Source organism: Vanellus vanellus (assembly GCF_965231255.1).
Source record: "Vanellus vanellus genome assembly, chromosome: 5".
NCBI lineage: Eukaryota > Metazoa > Chordata > Aves > Charadriiformes > Charadriidae > Vanellus > Vanellus vanellus.
In genome coordinates, this window is record NC_138910.1 from 77,062,748 (window position 1) to 77,084,717 (window position 21,970).

Sequence of the window (21,970 nt, forward strand, 5' to 3'; positions counted from 1 at the left end):
TAAAATAGGCAAATACCAAGAGTTATTTGAATAAGGGCAAACCATGCCAAGTCCTTATTGACACTCAAGTCTTTTTGCTTCTACCCTGAACTCATACCGGAGGGTGAAAAAGCTCTTGTGGTGCTCAGAGACTTGCCCAAACAGCTTTGGGCCTGTTTATGGGCTTCAAGAGTAATCTCATTCCTCCCATTACAAGCTTTCATTTGCAAATGTTTACTGCTCCATGCTCACGCGGAAGCCAGATAATCACAGAGGAGATGTGCGCGCCTCCGTCGATAGAATGGACACACCAGCAAGACCGCGTTAAAACCCCAACGCCGACGGGACGTCGGTGCCATCAGCTAAAGAGGTGACAAAAAGCCGTCGGGGATGCCCAAGGGACAGGAGAGGAGTTTTTGGAGGTGGTACTTACGGCGAGGATGGCGATGAGGATGCCCGCAGCACACAGCACTGCGTCATTGATCGTCTCCATCGTCTTCAGCGGGTACCTGATGCTGTCATCGTCGCAGTAGAAGCCCCGCTGGTAGGGCTGGATTGTGCTGGTTTCAATGATGAGGAAGGGCAACCCGGCTAGGAAGAAGGGGAGACAATAACCAAACCCATCAGCAACACAGGCAAATACAAAATGAAAAAAAAAAAAAAAAAAAAAGACCCAACTAGAAAACCCCTTGCAAACCACGCAGCACTGTTCCTCAACGCTTTTCTTTTCATATTGCTATCTTTCCAAAGGGAATAGCATTGGGATTTGTTTTTCCAAGTTGCTCTTGCGGGAAAAAAGCATCTCCTCTGTTATGGTTATCAGATGTCTGCACCGCCTGGTTTCAGTTAAGCCTTGTGCGTTGCAAATATTAACTTACAGGAACGGACCCCGAAAGCAATCCCTCTGCAAAAAGCCATGAAAACGAATCTGGCACTTTTCTCCGGGGAGGGCCCGATGCTCTGCCGAGCGCCCCGTGGCAGGGCAGCCCGGAGCTCTGCAAACAAACACTGAAGGATCAAGTGTCAGCACAGCTTCTCCTGCCTGGGCAGCCCAGCTACACTCCAGCCCCATCACTTTTATGCCTTTGAAGCCTTCCTCGCCTCCCTCCTCTCTGTATTTATAGGGTATATGTATGTTTGTACCTACTGATGCCACAAGGCTACATGCTCTGAGCAGCTGCGGGACACCCATCCTTGACCCATCCGTGCAAGGGGAAGCGGAGCACGCGCCCGACCAGCCCGTCCGCGAGAGCTGCTGAACTCCCATCAGAGCCTGTTGCACCTTCAGTCACGTTAAAGCCATGTCAAATCTGGGTTTAAGCGCTGTTTGTGAACCCCTTGAGCGAGAGAGCTGCGTCTGCACAGCTCGGCTGGACCTTTGCACCAAGCATGGAGCAGACGTGCTCAAAACCACCGGGTGATGGCTTAGGACACACTATGGAGGAGACACCTCGAAATCGCTGCACGTGTGTAACTCCGTATTCTTCTAAGCATTTCAGAGAAATAAAGTGTTGCCTCAAACCTGGAAGGAGAGCCCCGGGGTATTTTCCAGCCACAATGTTACCTTGGGCAGGACACCCTCCTTCCCTTTGCTTCAGTTTCCCCATCCATCTTTGCTCTTAAGCCCATCATGGAGAAGAACAGCACATCCCCACCAAAACCAAGGCCCCAGCAGTTCCCTGAAACCCACGTTCAGAGTAAATCACAAACCGCAAGGTACAGGAAACCCTCCTCCCACTTGCAGAGCGAAACCCAGGTGAGGCAAAAACAAACGCACGGCGGTTCAGGCTGTCCCTGGGCCAAGACAAAAGGTCTCACACCCAGATCCTCCAGAAAGCACAAAGGAATATTTGTCGACCACTAACTTGCTTAAGTATCTGTGGGTTTGTTTACACAGCAAGACGTCTAAGACGTCAGAGGGTTTCTCCTTCTAAAATTAAAAAATAAAATAAAATAAAAAATAATGAAGTGCCGTCGGGTTGGACCAAAATTTGTCCACAGTACGCTTTTAGTGATCACAGTCTGCTAGATGTGATTAGCAAAGGTACCATCCAGGGAGTTAAAAAGTGTCATCAAAATAATGATGACGTGAAGCATCTCCACGTGAACCACTTTCTCTATTTCACTTTGCGCAATCCATTTTGGCTCCTTTTCCTACATCTTAAGAGATTTGCCTAATCCAGCATTACCGGCTGGTGTTTGCTAGTCTTAAGAAATAGGAAAATCTCCATCATCTGTGAGCAGGGACAACCACACACAGACCTGAAGCCTCTCAGGTACCCAAGAATGACCAGGGCCACTGCTCAGGACCCTTCGCAGATCCTCTCTAAAAACCACAGAAACGGGTTAATTGCAAATGCTGGGCCCCGCGGTGCTTGGCAGGGCAGGATGGTTTCCACCACACGTGAGAACCAGCGCAGAAAGGTTTCAGAACCGCCTGCCCAGCTCAGATTCGGTAAATAAAAATCGGACATCTCGTGTGAATCCAGTTGATCTCCGTTCCACTATTTAACCATTTTGATGCCTAGCCAGCTTGGCCCCGAAACGTGCCTCTGATGCCAGCAATCTGATATTAATAGACCACTTAAGGATTTTTTTTTTTTTTTTTTTTTTTTTTTTTTAAGTTTCCCAATGAAAAATTGCAGGAGAAGAGCTAACGTCGCTCGGCGCGATCCAATTTCACATGCACTTGAAGCAGCGGCGTAACAGTTGAACTCGGGGAGTAGACATGCCACGGTTACGTGGCTTATTGTTATTTCTCCAGTTCCTCTTGTTAATAGCTTTCACATGACAGGTCTGTAAAACACATGTTCCCACAGACAATAAAATACATCTGAAAGCTAAAACTGGCTTTAAAAAAAGGAAAAAAAAAAAAAAAAAAAGACAGACAATAGTGTTCCTATATATTATGTGAACCCAGGAATAATAAAGATTTGTTTTCCCTTCATTCATTGAACAGCATGGGGTAGTATTTCCGCGCTTCAATTATACGTACGCTCGCCACAGCTATAATAAGAGCATAACTGACCTATATGGTATACATTTTCTTAAAGTGCGCATAGGCATAGTTTGCAAAATCCAATGGTTTTGTTTTCTCTCCTACAAACTTGTGGTTTAGCGGGATATTGCCAATCAAGTCTTGACATTTTTCCAGCAAAACAGTAACCTCAGATTCCCTTTTTTCCCCTCCCCTTTCTCCCCCACCCCACCCCCCCCTTTTTTTTTTTTTTTTTAAGCATGAGAAACATAAACATACTCTCCCTAGCTGAACGGATATTACTTAGAAGACATAACATGCCTTTGATTTTCGAGGGCTGGGCAAGAGGCTGCTCTTTCAGCTGCAATTACCCAAGGAAGAGAAGACCCCAGCCCACAGCAAACGGTAAATCGTGCTCAAGACGGTTCTTCTTCCACAAGGTTATTTCTTAGAGGACGGGTTCTCTAAGTGACTAGGTCACCACCCACAATTTTTTTGGCAAGGGGGTTCCAGCACGGAGCAGCCTGTCGCAACGCCAAAAGGCAGCCAGAGAATGGGTTTTGCAGAAAAACGCTACGGAGGGAAGTCTGGAAGAAGACACAAAATTAAATGTGGAGGGAGATGCCTTTGAGATCCCTCTGCAAAACGCCACAGAGACATTATTCACACTAGGAGATCTGCCGGCGACAAAGGTATCCAGGAGTGGGGCTACAGCCCCGGCGCCCTTGGAAATGGAAGGCAAGCAGAGTGGAGGTTGTACCACGAAGATGGTACATCTGGCCTCATCACCTCTTCTGCCCCAGTCCACCTCTCCAATTACAGCAGTTTAATAGGAAATTCCGGTTACGCATCCCTGGCTGCAGTGATTTGCATCTACAAATTCAACAGCTGAACCCCGTAAAGGTGATAAGTTTTCCACCTCCACCACTTCCCATCCTTACCCACGGTACAAAACCGGTGAGAATACAACAGATATGTTTCAGAAAGTCACGAATGGTGACTTGCATTGACGCGAGCAATAGACCTACACAGCAGGCAAAAAATTACAGTGATCTGGGGGGTGGTCACTCTTTCCCAAAAATGGTCCTATTTGGCCATTTTGTCTGCGGCTACGCCCCACCTACGTGTACAGACCTATAGCAAAATCTTAACAAACACTGTAGAAGGACCTCACGTCCTCCTTCATACTGGTATCTCCATGCTGAGAAATTACACGGCAGCCTGTGGACCATACCCTAAGGCACAGAGGCAACCCTGGCACATCCATATGAGACTGCGCAACCAGAGAAGCGCTGTTAGCCCCATCTCGCAGAGAGAGGAAACTAAAGCACAGAACATGCTTATTCCCATGCAAAAAAAAAAGGTAAATGGAGCTGAGATTATCTTCTGAATTGTAACATCCTCCACAAGGTGAAGGAAAGGGTTTTTTTCCTTTTATAAAGGGGATTTTTTTTTTGCTTTAATAACAGAAGAAGGAAATCCCAACCACATGCTTTTATCTAATTATGCTAGAGGAGATCAAACAGGGCTCCGAACCATGAGCATAACAGAAAGCTCTTGGGGACTGATCCTGCCCCATCCAAACAGGGTCGGCCCCGGTCGGAGCGGCACGGCGCAGGTGTGGACGCTAACGAATTGTGCGAGGCACGGCGGGACGTCGTGGGGTTGGACACTGAAAAATGATGTTGCTTTTGTTGGGAGGAAGTCCAAGTGACTCGGTGACCTCTAACCACTGGTGTCCTATGCTAAGATATCTCAGCACAGGGTTTAAATTTATTTGTCTTTCCATTTAATAAAGCCAATCAAGTTTGGGAATCTAGCACCAAGGTAAAAATATTCCTTTCCTTGGTTAGCACCTTTATTAAGAGGCAATTAATAGGCAATAATCCTGGGAAGGCTGGCAGCACGAAAGCTAAAACCCCACCACCACCAAGGCTGAACAAAAACCCTTGCAAAGCCCTCCTGTACTCTCTGACCAGTTTGAAATGCGCATAAAATCAAAGGCAGAAGGAAAAAAAAAAAAAGAAAAAAAAAAAAAAAAAAAAAAAAAGGGCTCTGTGTTGGGTACAGCGCTTTGAATCTCCTGGTCTTTGAAAAGGTAACGCTTGTGCAGATTTAATGGGGGGAAAAAAAAAAAAAAAAAGATTTTTAAACAGGGGATAAGCTTTCGTTGGCCACCCATTGGAAAAGCCACGGAAGGAGAGGAAGCTAAGAGGTATTTCAGCAGTGACCCACCCATGCAGCTCTCATCTTCCCAGCCCAACCTTCACCTTTGCACTAAATTAAACACCCTCTCGGTCTTTGCTTTTTCTTTTCTTTTTTTTTTTTTTCTTTTTTTTTTAATGTTTGGTTTTGATGGAGGTTGGGTTGTTTTTTTTTTTTTTTTTTCTCCACTAAATCCTTCTTCTTTCAACCCTGCAGGTCAGTGGGATGTTGCTGGCTATCTCAACAAAGCAATGGTAATTTCTAACAAGCGCTCTGTGATGTGTTTGGCTGCCAATGTCCAGGCCCTGGGCGTGTTTTAAAGGTTTCGGTAGATTAGACATCTATCTAAATAAGTGAAAAAGGTCATAAAATAATTTGGCAGGGCTGAGCAGGGCATCTAATTCCTCATTCAAGACACGCTCTGTAAATATTTGGGTACCTACAAGCGGTGGGCCTTCTATTTGAAGTACTTAGTGGCTGATCTTGGGTACATATAAACCTTTTTTGGTTTACAACATTAGTACATGTTTTAAAATGCATAAAAACTAGATTAGCCTACAGTAGCCTTTTATTGGGGCTTTAAAAGTGGGCTTCCCAACTTTTAGAGAAGAATTGCAGCACTGCGGATCAGTCTTGGCAGCTGCTGCAAGACTGAGCAACTCTTGAAGCCAGTTGACATCATCTGTGCGTGTATATACATATACACGCATAGATAAAACTTAATAACACAAAGAACAGAAGTATTTCCATATTTCCATCCTATCAGGCACATGCTGACAATCACAATAGGGCCCGATTCTGCACCAACACCAACAAAAATAGGTGGGGGAAGGAGGGGTAGAAACTCGGTCAACCAAAAAATAGTCTCAAGGGACCTGATCCACAACCCAGCGGTAGCCAAACCCATTACGTTAGGATTTTCAAGGTCTTGAAAAAGTCAGCGATATGCCTCCTTCCCAATGGTTTTTGCCTGAATCTGGATACTCGATGCCCATATGTCGCAACATCTAGTCGAACATCAGAAATACAGAGTACCTTCGACTCTGCGTTTTATTACTTGCTCAGTCTTAATTGTTCTTCACCTTGGTTCCAGCAGTCCAGAAGACTGCTCTGTGCATCTGCCTGTATTTTGGAAACACAGCTAATACCTGTGTTTGCAAAACACATTCCCATTCAAGTCTATTACAGTTCCACTACTCTCAGCTACACAGACACATAAGGATAGAGAATTCTGTAAACACACAAACAAACCCTAGACTTTACTGTAGAACAGGTACCTGCTTTAGAGTCCTAAAGAACCTAGAAACAAGGATCAGCGTATATTGCATTTCTCCAATTTGACCCGTTTGGAAAAGTTCTAGGACAAAAATGGGCTGATTTCCACAAAATCCAAGGCATCAGTTAATTTTCTACTTGCTGTAGGTTCTTCCACGTAACTCGCACTAACCTTTGTGCCTACCTACGTCAGTCTGTCTGGTGTCCTTTCTATCAAGAGGACGACATTTTAGTCCACTTCATTATTATTAATTGAATTTCAGCCAAACCATAGGAACTTCAACATAAACCTCACCATTTTTAGATCAACCAGCTTCTACGGAGTCCAGGAGTGAGCAAGGACAGGCTCATTTTGACCTAGATGGTGGTATTTTCTGGGTTCTTACTTTTGGGGGTTTTTTGTTTGCTTTGTTTTTGTTTTTTTAAGAACTGGTTATTCAGGAACGCTGGGCAAAATGCCTTCTCATGCCTGCTAGCGCGATAGCAAACCAGAAGAAAGCCAAGAATATTCATTTTCTACATGGACAACCCTATAACATTGACGACCCCAAGCTGCAGCGGTATTTGAGAAGTGCCTCTAAAAGGAACCTGTAAAAGGCAGCGGGAATGACAGATACCTCTACCTGCTGCCCAAACCCATCACCCAGAGACATACCCATCCTTTGCAGTAAATCCAGCCCTGTGTAGCCTGGCACACACCTACCGACCCAACCATCCTGAGACAATATTATAGAAAATCTCTCGGTCACAGATACTTTAAACTGAATGTCTAATTATTCTCATGGATTCGAAATTCCTCTGGATTCGAAACCTTGGTAGAAACGCTTCCTCAAGCGGATGGAGCACAATGTGCCAGCCCTGCGCTCCAAGAGCTCCAGATGAACGGGAGTGCTGCCATTGGTTTTGCTGGGAGAAACACCGCTCTTTTAGAGAGTACCTGTTACCTATTTCCAGAGGTAAACCCCACGTACAAAGGAAGAAAGAGAAGGGATTTCTAAGAAGTGTTTTATGTTGTTCCTCCTGGGAGTTTGGCATGAGCTGATGAAAAAGAGCTTTATATTAAAGTGCCCATATATTTTTAATACCTAAAAAAAATGCATTGACAAGAGCAAAAGGTCTTATCCAAGCCACGATACCTACATGCATATAAAATCCTGCATTTGTGGGGTAAAACAGATTTAAGCCAGACTAGCCAACCAGAAAAAGTTAGAGAGGGCAAATATAAAAAAGACATTATCAACGGGAACCCTGAGCCAACTCCAGTCAAACATGAGGGAAACAAAGCCATAATTTGACATTGTCTAGAGCAAGGAATAAAACGCAACACGCTGTGAAAACCCCAACGCGTCAGGATCTTTTGAGGCACCTCTATACATCCAAGTGCTTTGGAAGATCTCACAGGTACGACGAGCCTGACCTAGGATGACCCCGGCCTGAATAGAGGGAGGAAAAAAAAAAAAATTAAATATGCGTCTGAACTCTGCAAATGGATCGTGTGAAAAATACACTGTGGTGACTATTATGTTTTCAATTACAAACGAAGCGAACACGGTTTATTCTGCCGGTCAGCGGGGTTTGGAACAAGCCCTGCCTCGCCACGGCTCCTCCGGGCTCTGCCTTCGAGGAAGGGCTCAGACCACTGCGCGGCCCCGGCAACACCAATGCTGCAGAAAAGGGCCCTGAGACCCCATTTCTTTGGGGGAAATCTAGAACCTTTCTTCCAAACTGATGTAAGAAGGAGCAGAATTGCTGCTCCCCTTCCTTCCCGTCTTCTCACTGGCACACAATGGCTGTGGGAACCCTCATATTTCCCCCTGTAATAACAAAGCTGCTCCACTCCATCAACCTCTACACAAGAGGAAAGATTTGTGGGCTGTAGCTGTTATTTTAATATATAAAATATCAAGCAGAGACCCCTTATCTCAGCTTACTGCCCCCAAACACCACCACGTACAAGCCCTGGCCCTCCTCTTTGCGCAGCCAGGAGGAAATCTAAGACGACCGAGTGGAAATACAAAACTGCAGCCAGTGCGATGTAGTCAACAATATTCTCTTGATTATTTTCCCCCTCTACTCCGCTTAGGTGAGACCCCACCTGGAGTACTGCCTCCAGCTTTGGAGTCCTCAGCATAAGAAGGACATGGACCTGTTGGAGCAGGTCCAGAGGAGGGCCACAAAGATGGTCAGAGGGCTGAAGCACCTCTCCCATGAGGACAGGCTGAGAGAGTTGGGGTTGTTCAGCCTGGAGAAGAGAAGGCTCCGGGGAGACCTTAGAGCCCCTTCCAGCACCTAAAAGGGGCCTACAGGAAAGCTGGGGAGAGACTTTTTAGAAGGGCATATAGTGACAGGATGAAGGGTTATGGCTTCAAACGGGAAGAAAGTAGATTTAGATTAGATGTCAGGAAGAAATATTTTACAATGAGGGTGGTGAGCCCCTGGCCCAGGTTGCCCAGAGAAGCTGTGGCTGCCCCATCCCTGGAGGCGTTCAAGGCCAGGTTGGACGGGGCTTTGAGCAACCTGGGCTGGTGGGAGGTGTCCCTGTCCATGGCAGTGGGGATGGATCTAGATGATCTCCAAGGTCCTTTCCAACCTAAGCCATTCTATGATTCTTAAATCAACGAAGTCACAAAGCTTTTGAAGCAAATTAAAGCCAGTTCACCTGGTCAACACCAGGTCCCTTTAAAAAAAAAAAAAAAAGAAAAGCATCTGTTGAACTTCCCAAGCTTCCTTTCCCCCTTCCCAGAGCATCCTGGCCAGGCACTGCAGCCGTAATTAAGCACGTTTTTGGGAGCAACTGCCCCTGTGCAGGAGGCGGCAAAGCCTGTGTCCGCGGCACCGAAGCCCTCCGCGAGCAGCTTTCTGACCCAGTTCTGTCAATGTACCTATTGTACATGCAAAATCCTTCTTCGGATTTGAAGCAGCAGCCACCTGCACAAATAAGGCCGGGTTATAACTCTGTAACCGAATACAAGCACTGAAAGCTTAAAAAGTTTGTAGTCCAAAAGGCACTTCTGACCTCTTCCTTAAAAGTTCACTAATCACTTTTAATTCATAATTTATTTCCTCTTAATATACTTGCTTTATATAATACCCTCCTTTTCCCCCCCACCTCCCTCTCCTCTTTTCTTTTTTTTCTGGAAGTTCCCCAGGAGAAAATGGTATTACACAACTCCCTTGATTAACTGGAAATGAAACTTTTCCCCCCTCGGTAGTCGAGATTCGGTAGAGTTTCCAGGATATAATGCACGGTACGCAGTGCTGAAAGGCAAAAAAAAAAAAAAAAAAAACCCAAAAAAAACCAACCCAACCCTGAGCATAGGTGGAAACGATCCAAAGGCCCTTCAAGCGATGGGGGTTTGATCTCGGTGGTCCCTAGAGCAGAGCTCAGCGAGGCTTTGCCTATTCACCCGTGGGTTAAAAAGCTGTAATATTCTCTCTTTTCTCCCTCCTCTGCGTTTTGACTGCAGTTACTGCACAGAGCGGCACCCTAATGGATAGCAATGCATAATATAACTGAGATGGCGATGGTAGGCAGGTGACATTAAAATAAATGAAGAAATAAAAAAAATCATGCTCCTAGTTAAAATAGCTTTGTATTCAGGGAGGGGAAACTTTGCAGGGGAAGGCGGAGGTGCAACGGCTGCTGCCTCGGCCATGCTGCCCGCCGAAATTCGACTTACTTTGGTGGAAAGCAGCTGGGAATGGGATATTTTGGTGGCAATCCATCACCCGCAGTGACAGAGGTGCCCACCCTAACGCTGCTCACAAGGACTTACCTACCCTGACCCAACTGCACCCGGACGAGACCCTTTGAATTATTTGGGTCCTGCCGAAAGTTAAATGGAGACGTTTTTTGGCACAGCATGGTTCCGCGCTGCACACCATCTCAGACTTCTGGGTGCTTTATATCTCCCCGAGAAACCGCGTATTCCGCGAATCCAGGTGACGCGGCAGCGTCACAGCGACACCTAAAACTTCACCACCCTCTTCTGCGAGCACAGGGGCCGGCCACCGCGGGCACGTCCACCTCGTCACACCCGCTGTCACAACAGCCCCTTTCCCACGCACAGCCCAAACCTCCCCGCCACGGCTGCGTTTTGCAGCCAGGTGACATTTCATGGCCCTTTTTCCTTAGGGGACGGTATAAATCGGGTCAGATCCAAACGGCACAGGCAACGGCCAAGCCGCTATTCACGCCGACTCGAGGGACGCAACGTGTACCGCGCTTTTTAAAACAAACAAAAAAAAAAAGGATAACTCCCGATTTCCCCTTCCAGACCCCTGTAACAATGCTGTGCCCTGCTGTCAAGGAACGTGTGAATAAATTGGGGGGAAAAAAAAAAAAAAAGGTTAAAGAAGCCCAAGGGAATAGCAGTCCCTTTCTCTTTATTGCAGTTAATTTTGACAAAGGCTCTTCTGTTTCCTCCAACACTCCCCCCCCCCCACTTTTTTTTTTTTTTTTTTGGAAGGGCTTCGTGCCAAGTTGCATTATTCCTCTTCACCATGGTACTGCCACGAAACCCGCCTGGTATGTTCGCCTGAAAAACGCAGGTTTTCATGGAAATTGTTTTTATCTCAACAACAACTCCCTTTGTCACCTCAGAGGAGAGGGGCTCGGGCTCAAATCCAATCCCGGCAACAAAGCATCCACAGAAGAGCACCACAAACTTCCAAATCCAGCATCACAAAAAAAAAAACAACAAAAAAACAACTTGCCCTCCAACAGGGCAGAAACCCTCCAAAAACCCCTTTACCACCTCCATCGTTGCACCGCAGACCCATGCGACACGCCACAACCCCCTTTGCGCTCCGTTTTAAACACTTTAAAGCTTGGGAAAAAAACCCGTACCATCAAGTAGAGTTGTTTTGAAAGATTTTTTTAAATGGAAATAGTTTCTTTTCTTGCAGTCCATCGTGGCAACCGGAGCCCGCTGGCTCCGGTCAGCAAGGCGGGAGCTCAGCAGCTCGTCGGGGGTGTCCTCTATTTCCAGCCTATTTACTGCTCTGTTGAGAAAGGCGCCTATAGATGCTCTAGTTCTCCGATGGGAGTTTGGAGAGACTCAGTTATTCAACAAACCGACCCTTTCTAAACCCTGTCAAAGGAGTGATTTGATGCCTTTCAGTGCTTACTATACAAAACGCTGAAAGACCAGCGAACTTCAAAAGCCGCAGAAGCGGAGCTGGAGTTTGGCAGGAGTTCATTAGCTGCCTGTGTCCTTCTGTGTGTGGCTTGTAATTACATGCAGACCTGATGCCAAATCCTCATCTACCGAGGGGTACCAATTAACATGCTGCTGGATGATTCACAGGTAGCTAATGTTGAGATTTATACAACCGGCGTGCCAAATATCCCATGCTTTATTGTTATTATTTTTTTTTTTAAGCTGGCCTTTTTTCCTTTTTTTTTTTTTTTTTTTTTTTTTGACTTATTGTACAAGTAAGGTTTTGGCAGCAAAACCAGGATTGTCCAGCCTGTTCCCAGGCCACACACTGGTGGGCCTGATCCTGCCGTCACTGTGCATCAGCATCCCTCACAGTGCATGGGCCAAGGACTTGCAAGTTGAACCATTTGCTTTATACAAAGGGAAAATACAGTATACTTATCTGCTCCAAGGAGGAAAAACTCTAAAACTGAGATACAATTTGCACTCCATACCTGCCTTTGCTGCCGCTTGCACCCTCTTACTCCTACAGGCAGTAAAACAGTAACAGCAGGAGCTTTAACAGCAGCTGGAAAAGCTGAGAAAGCAGGTACCTAAACACGATAATTCACATTTGGGGGAGGGGGGGGAACGTATACGAATTGTATCTTCTGCAGGAAAATATAGGAGTTATTGGACCCTCAGGCAAAAAAAAAAAAAAAAAAAAAAAAAGGAAAAAAAAAAGCCCTTCTTCTCTTACTTGGTATTTGCATCCCTTTGCAGCCAGCTGGCTCCCAATGCAGCTCTTGGCAATTAAAACCTTGGGAAATCAAACACAACGGCACGGAAGCAAACCTTTTGTTTTCCTGCTTCTTCATTCTTGTCTTGTGTTTGATCCCCAAACAGATTTCTCAAGCTAAGGGGAAACCACGGGCCCGGTGGAGCATCTTGGCACAGACTCGGAGTAGATCTCCAAACGTGCTGGTTTGCCACCACTGCTGGTTTTCCCATGAAGAGCGGGAGACCCAGCCCTCATTTCCTTCTTCTGCTTCATTTTCTACTTTCCAAAAGCCAAGGCAAGTCCACTGAACCTCTCCCAGCCACCACCAGTCTGCAGCACCTCGGTGGTCTCCTGTCCCCAGAGCGGTGAGATGGGCATAACTTCAGATTTACTGGAGGTTTGATGTTCCTGGGCAGAAATGAGACTGTAAACAGGGGGAGCAAGAGGGAATTTATAGAGATGGTCAGCCCTGATGTAACACTGCTCCCAAAGGTACCAGCCACAGGACAACTACACACTTAAAAATCATGGGTTTGGGTCCACTATGGATATACATATAACACCCAGAGACCCTCACTAGCAATAATTTGATGGCTTTTGCTCTTCTTTCTTTACCTTTGTCATACAGCTTTTCCCAACAGCCAATTTCTACGTGAATTTTTCCAACAGTTGTTCAGCACACAGACACCCATGTCTCCCACTCTCCCCTCTAAGCATCCCCATTTCCATAGAATTTCCCCTCTCCATAGGAGAAGGGGTTCCTCCATCCCACTTCTTGCTCCCGTACCATTGCAAAACACCTTCAGCCCTGGGGGATAACTCAACGCCAGAAGGGCTGTGAGCACAACCCAATGCTCTGCACCGCTTTATCCTTCTAATAAACCTTTCACTGTGTTTGACACGATACAGGTCTTGTCCAGCCATGAAAGCTTTCTTGCTTATCAGGAGAATTTTTAATCAAGCAGAAGGGAAAACATGGCCTGACATTTTATTGCTTCCTTGCGCTTTGCTTTTAGATGTTTCAGTTTCTTCCAATTTGTACTCTTGCTAATCTCTTTAACCAGTGGAAAGCCTCAAGTCTTTCATGCCCAGCCGCTTCCCCCAGATCATTTGCAGGGAGAGAAGCGTGGGGGCAGCAGGAGAGGGGGGCTCACGGTGGGGTGGGAGAAGAAGGCACCAGGCACCAAGGTCTCGCACTCAGGGCAGGTTCTGGGACATGGTTTTGTCCTGGCCACAATTGCAAAACAACAAACAACGTCTGTGGGGAAGGGTCATAAGAAGTTCAGCTTTCCTCTATTAAAACCATCTGGTGCCTATAAAAAAGAAAACCCAACTGGTTGGTTGGGATGGTTGGTAGCACCTCCTCCCTGCTCGGTGCTTCCTGGCACTTCGAGAGCGTGGTGGCACTCGGAGGTGCCACTGCGAGGGACGGGGCTGCCGTGGGAACAGGGAACCCGGCAGACGCACATCCCGCTTCACATTCCCTCCTGCTATGAAGAAGATGCTCCAGCATCCACCTCATTTCACTTCTCCTTATCTGAGTCCAATTCTTCTTTAGGACGTGCCTGTCCGCCCGGCACCCTGTCCGCCCGGCGTGAGCCTGTGAGCAGGCTGTGCTTTCTGACCAAAATAAAGTGCCCCTGCAAGGCCAGCTTGGGATCCAGCAAAGGGTTTCTCCAGGTCGGAGACACCGACGGGTCCCCCTCCAGCACCGAACAGCGAGAGGCATTGCCAAACCTGCAGGGGAGGTGGGGATGGGAACCTTTATTAAAAAAAAAAAAAAAAAGAAAGAAAGAAAAAAAAAAAAAAAAGAAAAAAGCCTAAACCTCCCCTTTGTTTCCAACAGAAATAAAAGGAGAAGAAAAAAAAAAAAAAAAGAAAAAGAAAAGAGAGGAGCCCTTGCAGCCAGTTCCCCAGCCTGTAACACAAAACCGCGCTGTGCTGGGAAACCTTACACCGCGCGGCATCCAGCTCATGTACTCCTGCTCCGCTCGCCGCCTCCCGGATGCTTCCCCAAGCCCAAACTGCCCTTGAGAGAAGCCAAGCCTCAGCCTCTGCTGAAAAGCCTCTTTGTTTGGATTCCCTTTCCAAATCAGCGTATCCTGAGATTGAACTCCCTCCCACCCCTCTGCAGGGCTTTTTAATGTTCAGATGCTTTGGCAGCGGCCAGATTCGCCAGCAGGTTTGCGGTCCTGTAATAGCGTTCAAACCCTCGGTGCTGGGGCACGTACAGTGCTAGGAACTTTCTTCACGTTAAAGAAGAGAGGAGGGGAAAAATAAACAAAAAAAAAAAAAAAAAAGAAAAAAAAAGAAAAAGAAAGTATTGCAGAATTACTTCAAACGATCCTTTAATCGTGAATTTCGACCAGAGGAGCTAAGTTCTCCTTAATTAAACAATAGCTTTAATCAGCCTTCAGTAGCCTACATTAAGGCACACCAGTGAGCTGGAGAGACACTTTTTCCACCCCCCACCTCTTTTAAACTGGAATATTTGGAAGAAAACTAGACAAGGCATCACCGCTCCTCAGAGAAACCCAGGCTCGGGGTCTGCTCCGTCCATGCACCACCAAGAGGCTTCGACTCCAACTGCTGCCATGAGCTTTCCATGCGACTTCCAAGTCCATCACTCATTGCACACAGAAAATAAATGCGTTTTCCTGCAGCCCCCAATCTGTCTGCGGGCTCAGGGGGACAAGAGTGCTACATCCACACCGCCCCTGGCATGCAGCAGGGTCCCCCGTTTCCCTCGGGGTTTGCAAGCCCCCCAAAATCCCGCAATCCCACGAAGGGCAGGAGATGCGGTACTCCCACGGCAGGACCTCTGCTCTAGCACAGACCCACCCGCGACCCACAAATAGCACCACGGCAATAATTTAAGTGACCACTCGAAGCAAAACCCGGCAGACCTTGCAGCAAGGGATGATAACGGGAACGTCAGCCCCACACCTTGCCCCGACACCAAAGGAAAAAAAAAAAAAAAAGAAATCAACCCTCTTCTCCAAAACCAGCCTCGGGCCCAGGACTTAAAGCAATTTCATTGGGGAAAAGTTGTTTTTCCACTAGCAGTTAGCTTTTTAATCGACCTCAGCGTTATATCTTTCTCTGTGAAAGCAAAACGCTGAGCATTTAAGCAGGTGGATTTTCAGACTGTGGACCCCATCCCGCGTTCGTAAAGCAACACCCACTTTTGCAGACAACTTCAGCGACAGGAAAAGCAAAGTCCCTTTATGCTATATCCACAATCCAGACGCGTCCCAAACTCCATCGTCCCGCTCGCCTGGCTCTTTTTAACACGCTGCATCCCTAAATTCTGCAGCAGCTCTTAGAGCTTTAGGCACCGGAAAACTTCGTTGTGCCCATGCACGCAGCGATTTATCAAAACAAGCTTTCTCTAAAAGGCTATTTGACTTTTCCGCGGGTTTTGCGTTTGACAAAGGCTCATGCCAGCTCAGTCAGAAAAAATAAATGCCACAAAACTTCTCCTTTAAGGAAAAAAAAAAAAAAAAAAAACACCACCAAAAAAACAACACAAAACAAAAACACAACAAAAACCCAACCAACCACCCAACCCTCACAGCCCAATGCTTTAGAAATGCTTCCACATGCTAATCAGCCTCCTATTCAGCTCCAGACTGAATAGGACTCCAACAATGACAAAGAAATACGCTGAACCTATTCCACATTTCATCCCCTTCACTCAAAATGTTGCTGTTACCTTGGTTTTCAGCCGCTTTTGTGGGCGCCGCAGCAGAATGACAGCCGCATGCTAAAGCCGCGGGGATGGTCAAGAAAGGAGGAGCGTTAGATGGAAAAAAAAATATCCATCTTGGATTGGGGGAGGTGGGGGGAAGAATTTGGAATTACTTGATGAGATAGTCACTGATGATGCAAGCTTTGATAAGAAAAAAAGAAAAAAAAAACAGCAAAAAACCTAAGGCCTCTACTGAAAACATAGCCTTTTTTGGTCAGGAGGAATTTTTTTTTCTTAGCTTGGCAAGTATGAGTAGGCTAAAGCCCCCTCCAGGCCCTTCCTTTGAAAATGAGCCATTTGTGTTACATATTATCAACCAGCAGACATCTCAGCGCACCTTTCCCCCACCACCACCCTCCCCACATCCTTAACCAGAAAAATTTCAGCTCTTATTTTGGGAACCGATGAGCCAATTCCTGCTGCAAAGGGTGATCTGAGGTCATTTCCCTTTTCTGTAGAACACAGCAGCATGGGAACGGAGCCACCCGGGGAAGCTTTCACAGGAATCGAGGTGGGAAGCTCCGGGACAGGTGCACACATGTCCTAAGGACATGCTGTGGCCCGAGCCCTGGGAGAGGCAGACTTCTCCTCCATGGTTGCACGTCGCTGGGGATCCGATTTCAAAAGGTACCTCGGGAGGCTGGTGATGGCCTGGCAGGACTGGCAGAAGCACTGAAGTTTGCAGCTTCACTGAAATTGTCAGGAATCGGAGGTACTTCAGTAGCTCCGAAAGCCCCACTGGGCACATCTGTACTGGAAACGCTGCCTTCAAAGTGTGCCCTCACTGGGCGCCAGCTCCCTGCCCACACATGGAGGTGATGATCCTCCATGCTCTGTCTCCTTAGATTAGGCATTCCCAGAGGCACAAACGTCTCCTGCGACATGCCTGGGCAGGACCAGGGGCAGCAGGGCTCAGATCCTGCCACAGGACTCCTCCGGGGCTTCGGCTGGGCTGTAACCCAGGAATGGAGGGGAGAAGCAGCTCCCCAAAAAGGAAGGGCCATCAGATCGGTGATCAAAGAGCAGCTTCAGAAACCTGCTACCACCAAACTGATTCACAGCTATCAACTTCAAAGGAGTTTTGCTGCCTGCCATCAGCTTACCGTCCATCCAAAATTACCCCGCGAGCATCACTCAGAACATAAACGTGCCCGGTGTCCACTGACCAGACCTGCTTACCAGCATTTTGCCAGGCTATTTTCGACTCTCCCTAAAACTACTGCTTTAAAGAGCGGTGGGCTTTGCAGAAAAGCCTTGAAAGCCCACAAAATGTTTGGGGTGAGGGGACCGGTTGCCACGGCCGCTGTGCTGCTACAAAGACCAGAGCAAACACCTCGGTGTCAACATCGGTGGGAACGATAACCGGGGCTGGGCCGGCCGCTCGCTCCGGCCAGCCTCAAGCTGAGCCTTTTCAGCCAGGCTTAAAGAAAGGTCCACCACACCACCCCAAAACGGAGGTCATCAATAATCTGCTGAGAAGACAAGGAAGCCCAGACCCCACTTGGCACATTGGTTTTCGAATTCAGCGGTTGGACCTTTTGAGGCACACGATGATGCCTCAGCTTTGCATAAGCACATGCTGAATTAACAGCGACGCAATTAATACCTGCGTGTAGCGCCTGTCTCCAGGACATGTATGATCAGACGCAGGGGCACTGCTGTGAAAGCTTTCAAAAACTGCTGTCATTCTTGCTAATTTACAGTAAAACCAGGTGAATAATTACAGGATGCCATGCAGTTTGTCCCTTGCGCAGCAGCAGGCTACGACCCTGACACTGCTGGGAGAAGCGAGCTCTCAGCGGAAGCATCATTTGTTTCAAGAGGGATGGCTGCCCAAAACCACTAACTAGTAACTTTCACTTTTTTCTGTTTAACCCCGTGGAAGGAAGAACCGCGCTGTTCTCAGCTCCTCCAAACGGCAAAGCTGAAGCGGCTCCAAGAGGTACAGCCTGTTGCCTGCAAACTCCCAAAGCAGTGAAGGACACCTCCATGCCACAGCTACCTGCAGTGATCAGCACAAGGTCTGGGTTAGCCCAGAAACACCAATCTGGCCTCAATTTGCTGTGTTTCTCAGGCACTGTAGGCTAAGCCCACTGGTATGTTTTATCAGAAAGGCTAGACGTATCTCCCAAGCTTCTCCACGCTATGGTCAACACAGCTTTCACGCCTTTTTGCGCAAGAAATGAAAAATTATGGGAAAGTACTAGAAGATTATGACCACTCTCCACTGATTCAGTGTCACCAGCATTGTCAGACCAACTGCAGCTTCATTTGGGCTTTGGCTGGCAGCCCCAGCCGAGCCCTGTGGTTCCTGACTGAGAGCACCATATGCTCAGATAAGACAAGCTTACATATGGGTGCGACCTACAGGCAATGCTAGAACAAGAACACACGGCATAAAGAGCACAGGCATTTTCAGAGGATCAGAAGCTCTGGAGTTAAATTACACGTTCTGCTTATAAAGTTTACTTGATGCGGAGAGTCGGTTTTCAACCCTCTGTCTTCAAAACATCCAACGCATGTGAAAAACAAGCCCACTTACGTGACCAGCTTGAAAGGACAGAGTTTATAGGAATTTCTGGTACTTAGAAACCCACCACGAGAAAACAAATTTTCAAACTTGTTAATACATTGTCTTGGTAACAAATTTATGCTTAAGGCAAGTTTTCCAATAGTTTGCACCAAAAGCTCTATGAAGACACTTCAAATTCCCCTTTTTTAGTGACGTTCTGCCTCCCCAGGTCTAATTTGTGGAGCAGCTTCTGCTGATCACAATCCCACCGTTACAGCTAGGCCATCGCGTGCAGCTCAAAGGCAAGAAGGGATTCTCAAGCATAACTTCCCAACAGCTGCTCCAACACAACCCCATATACAGACACACGATCTGTGCTAAGGATTCTTCCACCTGCTAAAATCATGGAGCAGGTAGTGCTTCTCCAAGGCAGACATCATGGGAGACGGCAAAACGGGGATAGATGGGGTAGCTTTGAAAAGGAATATGAATGCCTTTCTGAGAAAGGGGCCAAGCTGATCCACGAGGACCTGGCAATGCACGATCGCAGCCCAGAGGGCCAACCGTATCCTGAGCTGCATCAGAAGTGTGGCCAGCAGGTCAAGAGAGGTGATTCTTCCCTTCTACTCTGCTCTAGTGAGACCCCACCTGGAGTACTGCATCCAGCTCTGGGGCCTCCAACATAGGAAAGACATGGACCCATTGGAGCAGGTCCAGAGGAGGGCCACAAAGATCATCCAAGAGCTGGAGCACCTCTCCTATGAGAAAAGGCTGAGAGAGTTGGGGTTGTTCAACCTGGAGAAGAGAAGGCTCCAGGGAGACCTTATTGCGGCCCTCCAGTACCTAAAGGAGGTCTACAGGAAAGATGGGGAGAGACTTTTTACAAGGGCATGTAGCGATAGGATGAGGGGGAATGGCTTCAAACTGGAAGAAAGCAGATTTAGATTAGATATTAAAAAGAAATATTTTACAATGAGGGTGGTGAGACACTGGAACAGGTTACCCAGAGAAGCTGTGGCTGCCCCATCCCTGGAGGTGTTCAAGGCCAGGCTGGATGAGTCTGGTGGGAGAAGTCTCTGCCCATGGCAGGGGGGGTTGAAACTAGGTGATCTTCAAGGTCCCTTCCAACCCAAACCATTCTACGATTCTACATGACAGAGAGGGCAGCCTCTTCCCAGCTTTTGGTGAGACCCTCTCCAGTTAAGGTATCTCCAAAGACCGACCGAAGGCTGGGCAGGCAGGACCCCCACACGGCAGTGCCATGTTAGCACAGGGGGGAAGCACAGAGGGCCACTTCAGCCTCTGCTGTGCCAGGGGTCCCACAGCTCTGCCACACCAGCCAGTGGAGGGAGACGGGGAGAATAATCATCATTAAGTGTATTCAGAAAACTGACATCAGACTTTAACATTACAGAATAAATAATAGATTATTTTCATTTACACCTTTTTATTCACTTGATTCTCATTTTCAAGCCTTTTTTTTTTTTTTTTTTTAAATGAAACCTCACCTATCAGAAGAAAAAACAGCCAATCCAACACAACTGCAGAAGCCAGGGTCCTGAGACAGAACAAAAAGAAATAATAAAAAAAAAAATAATAATATGACAGCACTCGTACTAAAGCCCCAGCTGGCATCCTGCTGCGCAGGAGGGAAAGCCACATCCGGGGAGAGGGTTTCCCTGCGGTTCCTCCTCCCGGGATGCAGCCCCCCAGGGATGCACGGGGCTGGGGGAAGCCGCCGTTCTCAGCGCAGGCTGTGTGGATGCCGGGATAGGAGGGTTTGAAGGCTGCTGCCTTTCCCCACGCTGCCTTCAACAGGCATGCCCTTGTTCCAGGCGCAGGCAGACTGGGCGACCACAACGGTCCCTTCTGGATTACCAGGGATGAAGCGGGAGCATTGTATGAATGAAACGTCAGAGGATGGAGTCTGCTCCGCCAGAGCGAGCTACGGAGCTTTCCCCCTCCCCTACACCACCACCACCACTTTTAAGTCATTTCAGACAGAGATGGAGGCGTGCAAACATCCTTCCTATCTCAGATGCAGGCACCAAAGAGGAGCCCTGGTTTGCAAGACCATGCCCGTGCAGCGCGGGTTCCCCAACTGTGGTATGCAAACCATCTTGGGGCGGTACACGGAGGCACACGCATCTGGAGGATATACCATCAGCCTGTATCTAGACAAACAAAGTCAGACCAGAACAGCCTAAGAAAGGCATGCATATTAAATTGAGATTTAAAGGGTATAAAAATAATCCGTTTGATCTAGGAGTGATGTTTATATTATTTTCCATGCTCACTACAAACAGACAATTAAAAAAAAAAAAAGTGTCATCTGCTGTAATTGTGATCCCATCTCCTGCCTGTCTCAGCAGCAGGTACACAGGATTCAAAGCACTTCTGGCCATGAAGCAGTTGCACGTAATTCTGCTTTCCTGGAGACACATCTTCAGGCTGGCCAAATTCCACCAACTCAGGAAAGCCGGCAGATTTATACCCCCGAGGACTCAGTCTGCCATAGGTACAGCATTTCCTTGTTCTACAATTAACACCTCAAGTATAATTGTCACTAATAGCCTGCTCTTGATAGGTTTTTTTGGTTTTCATAAAGCCAATGCAAAAAAAAAGAAAAAGTACTTTAAACACCTCCAAAATATTTCTCTCTTGTCTTTTCTTCCAGTCATCTTTGGCTCCTTTGGTCTTTCAAGAGAGGGGCAAAACTAAGGACGGGCGTCATGCTTTGATGCTGACTGTTGGTTTAAAAAGAAGTTTTTCAAGGCTCAAAAAAGCTCCTTTACTCACAAGCTATGGTGGGGTACAACTGCACAACCCCACGCCAAGATGTCACCTCTGCAAACCTGCCTTTGCCAAAACGCTTCCAGACCAGCCACCCCTGAGGCCGACCCTGCTGCCTCGCAGGGAGCTGGCTGCCGCCAAGGGATCCTACAGGTATTAAAATAAGCGATAAATAAACATTAAGGACCAAACCCCATCTAGGGATGCTCAAAACACGATGATGACTCTCCACCCACGCAGCTTCTGGCGTGTGGTATGGACTTGGTCCTCCCCAGCACAGAGAGGACACGGCACGGAGAAGACAAGGCCAAGGCATTGGGACTGCCCAGCTGGTTTAGTACAGCCGGATCGCGGTGTCCTTTGCCAAAAATAAAAAAACGGTCGGCTCAGCAGTTTCTTCAGGACTGTGTAGAAAGATGTTACCTACACGACAAGTGAGCCCTGCACGGCAGGGTAGTCTTAAAAGTAAAAATAATTAAAAAAGAAAAAAAAAAAAAAAACAACAAACAACCCCAACCCAAACAAAGCAAAGTTGCTTAGCTCATCAAATTCAGCT

The 21,970-nt window shown here is 47.3% G+C and overlaps 1 protein-coding gene across 1 annotated transcript in view; it reads right to left on the reverse strand.

Annotated features, from left to right (window-relative positions):
• The window catches only part of PLPP3 (phospholipid phosphatase 3), a 48,853-nt gene that overhangs the window by 21,915 nt on the left and 4,968 nt on the right, over window positions 1-21,970 (reverse strand). The window contains exon 2 of the mRNA XM_082484185.1: window positions 413-570. Within this exon, the coding sequence (XP_082340311.1) occupies window positions 413-570 (158 nt within the window). The remainder of the gene's footprint in view (window positions 1-412; window positions 571-21,970) is intronic.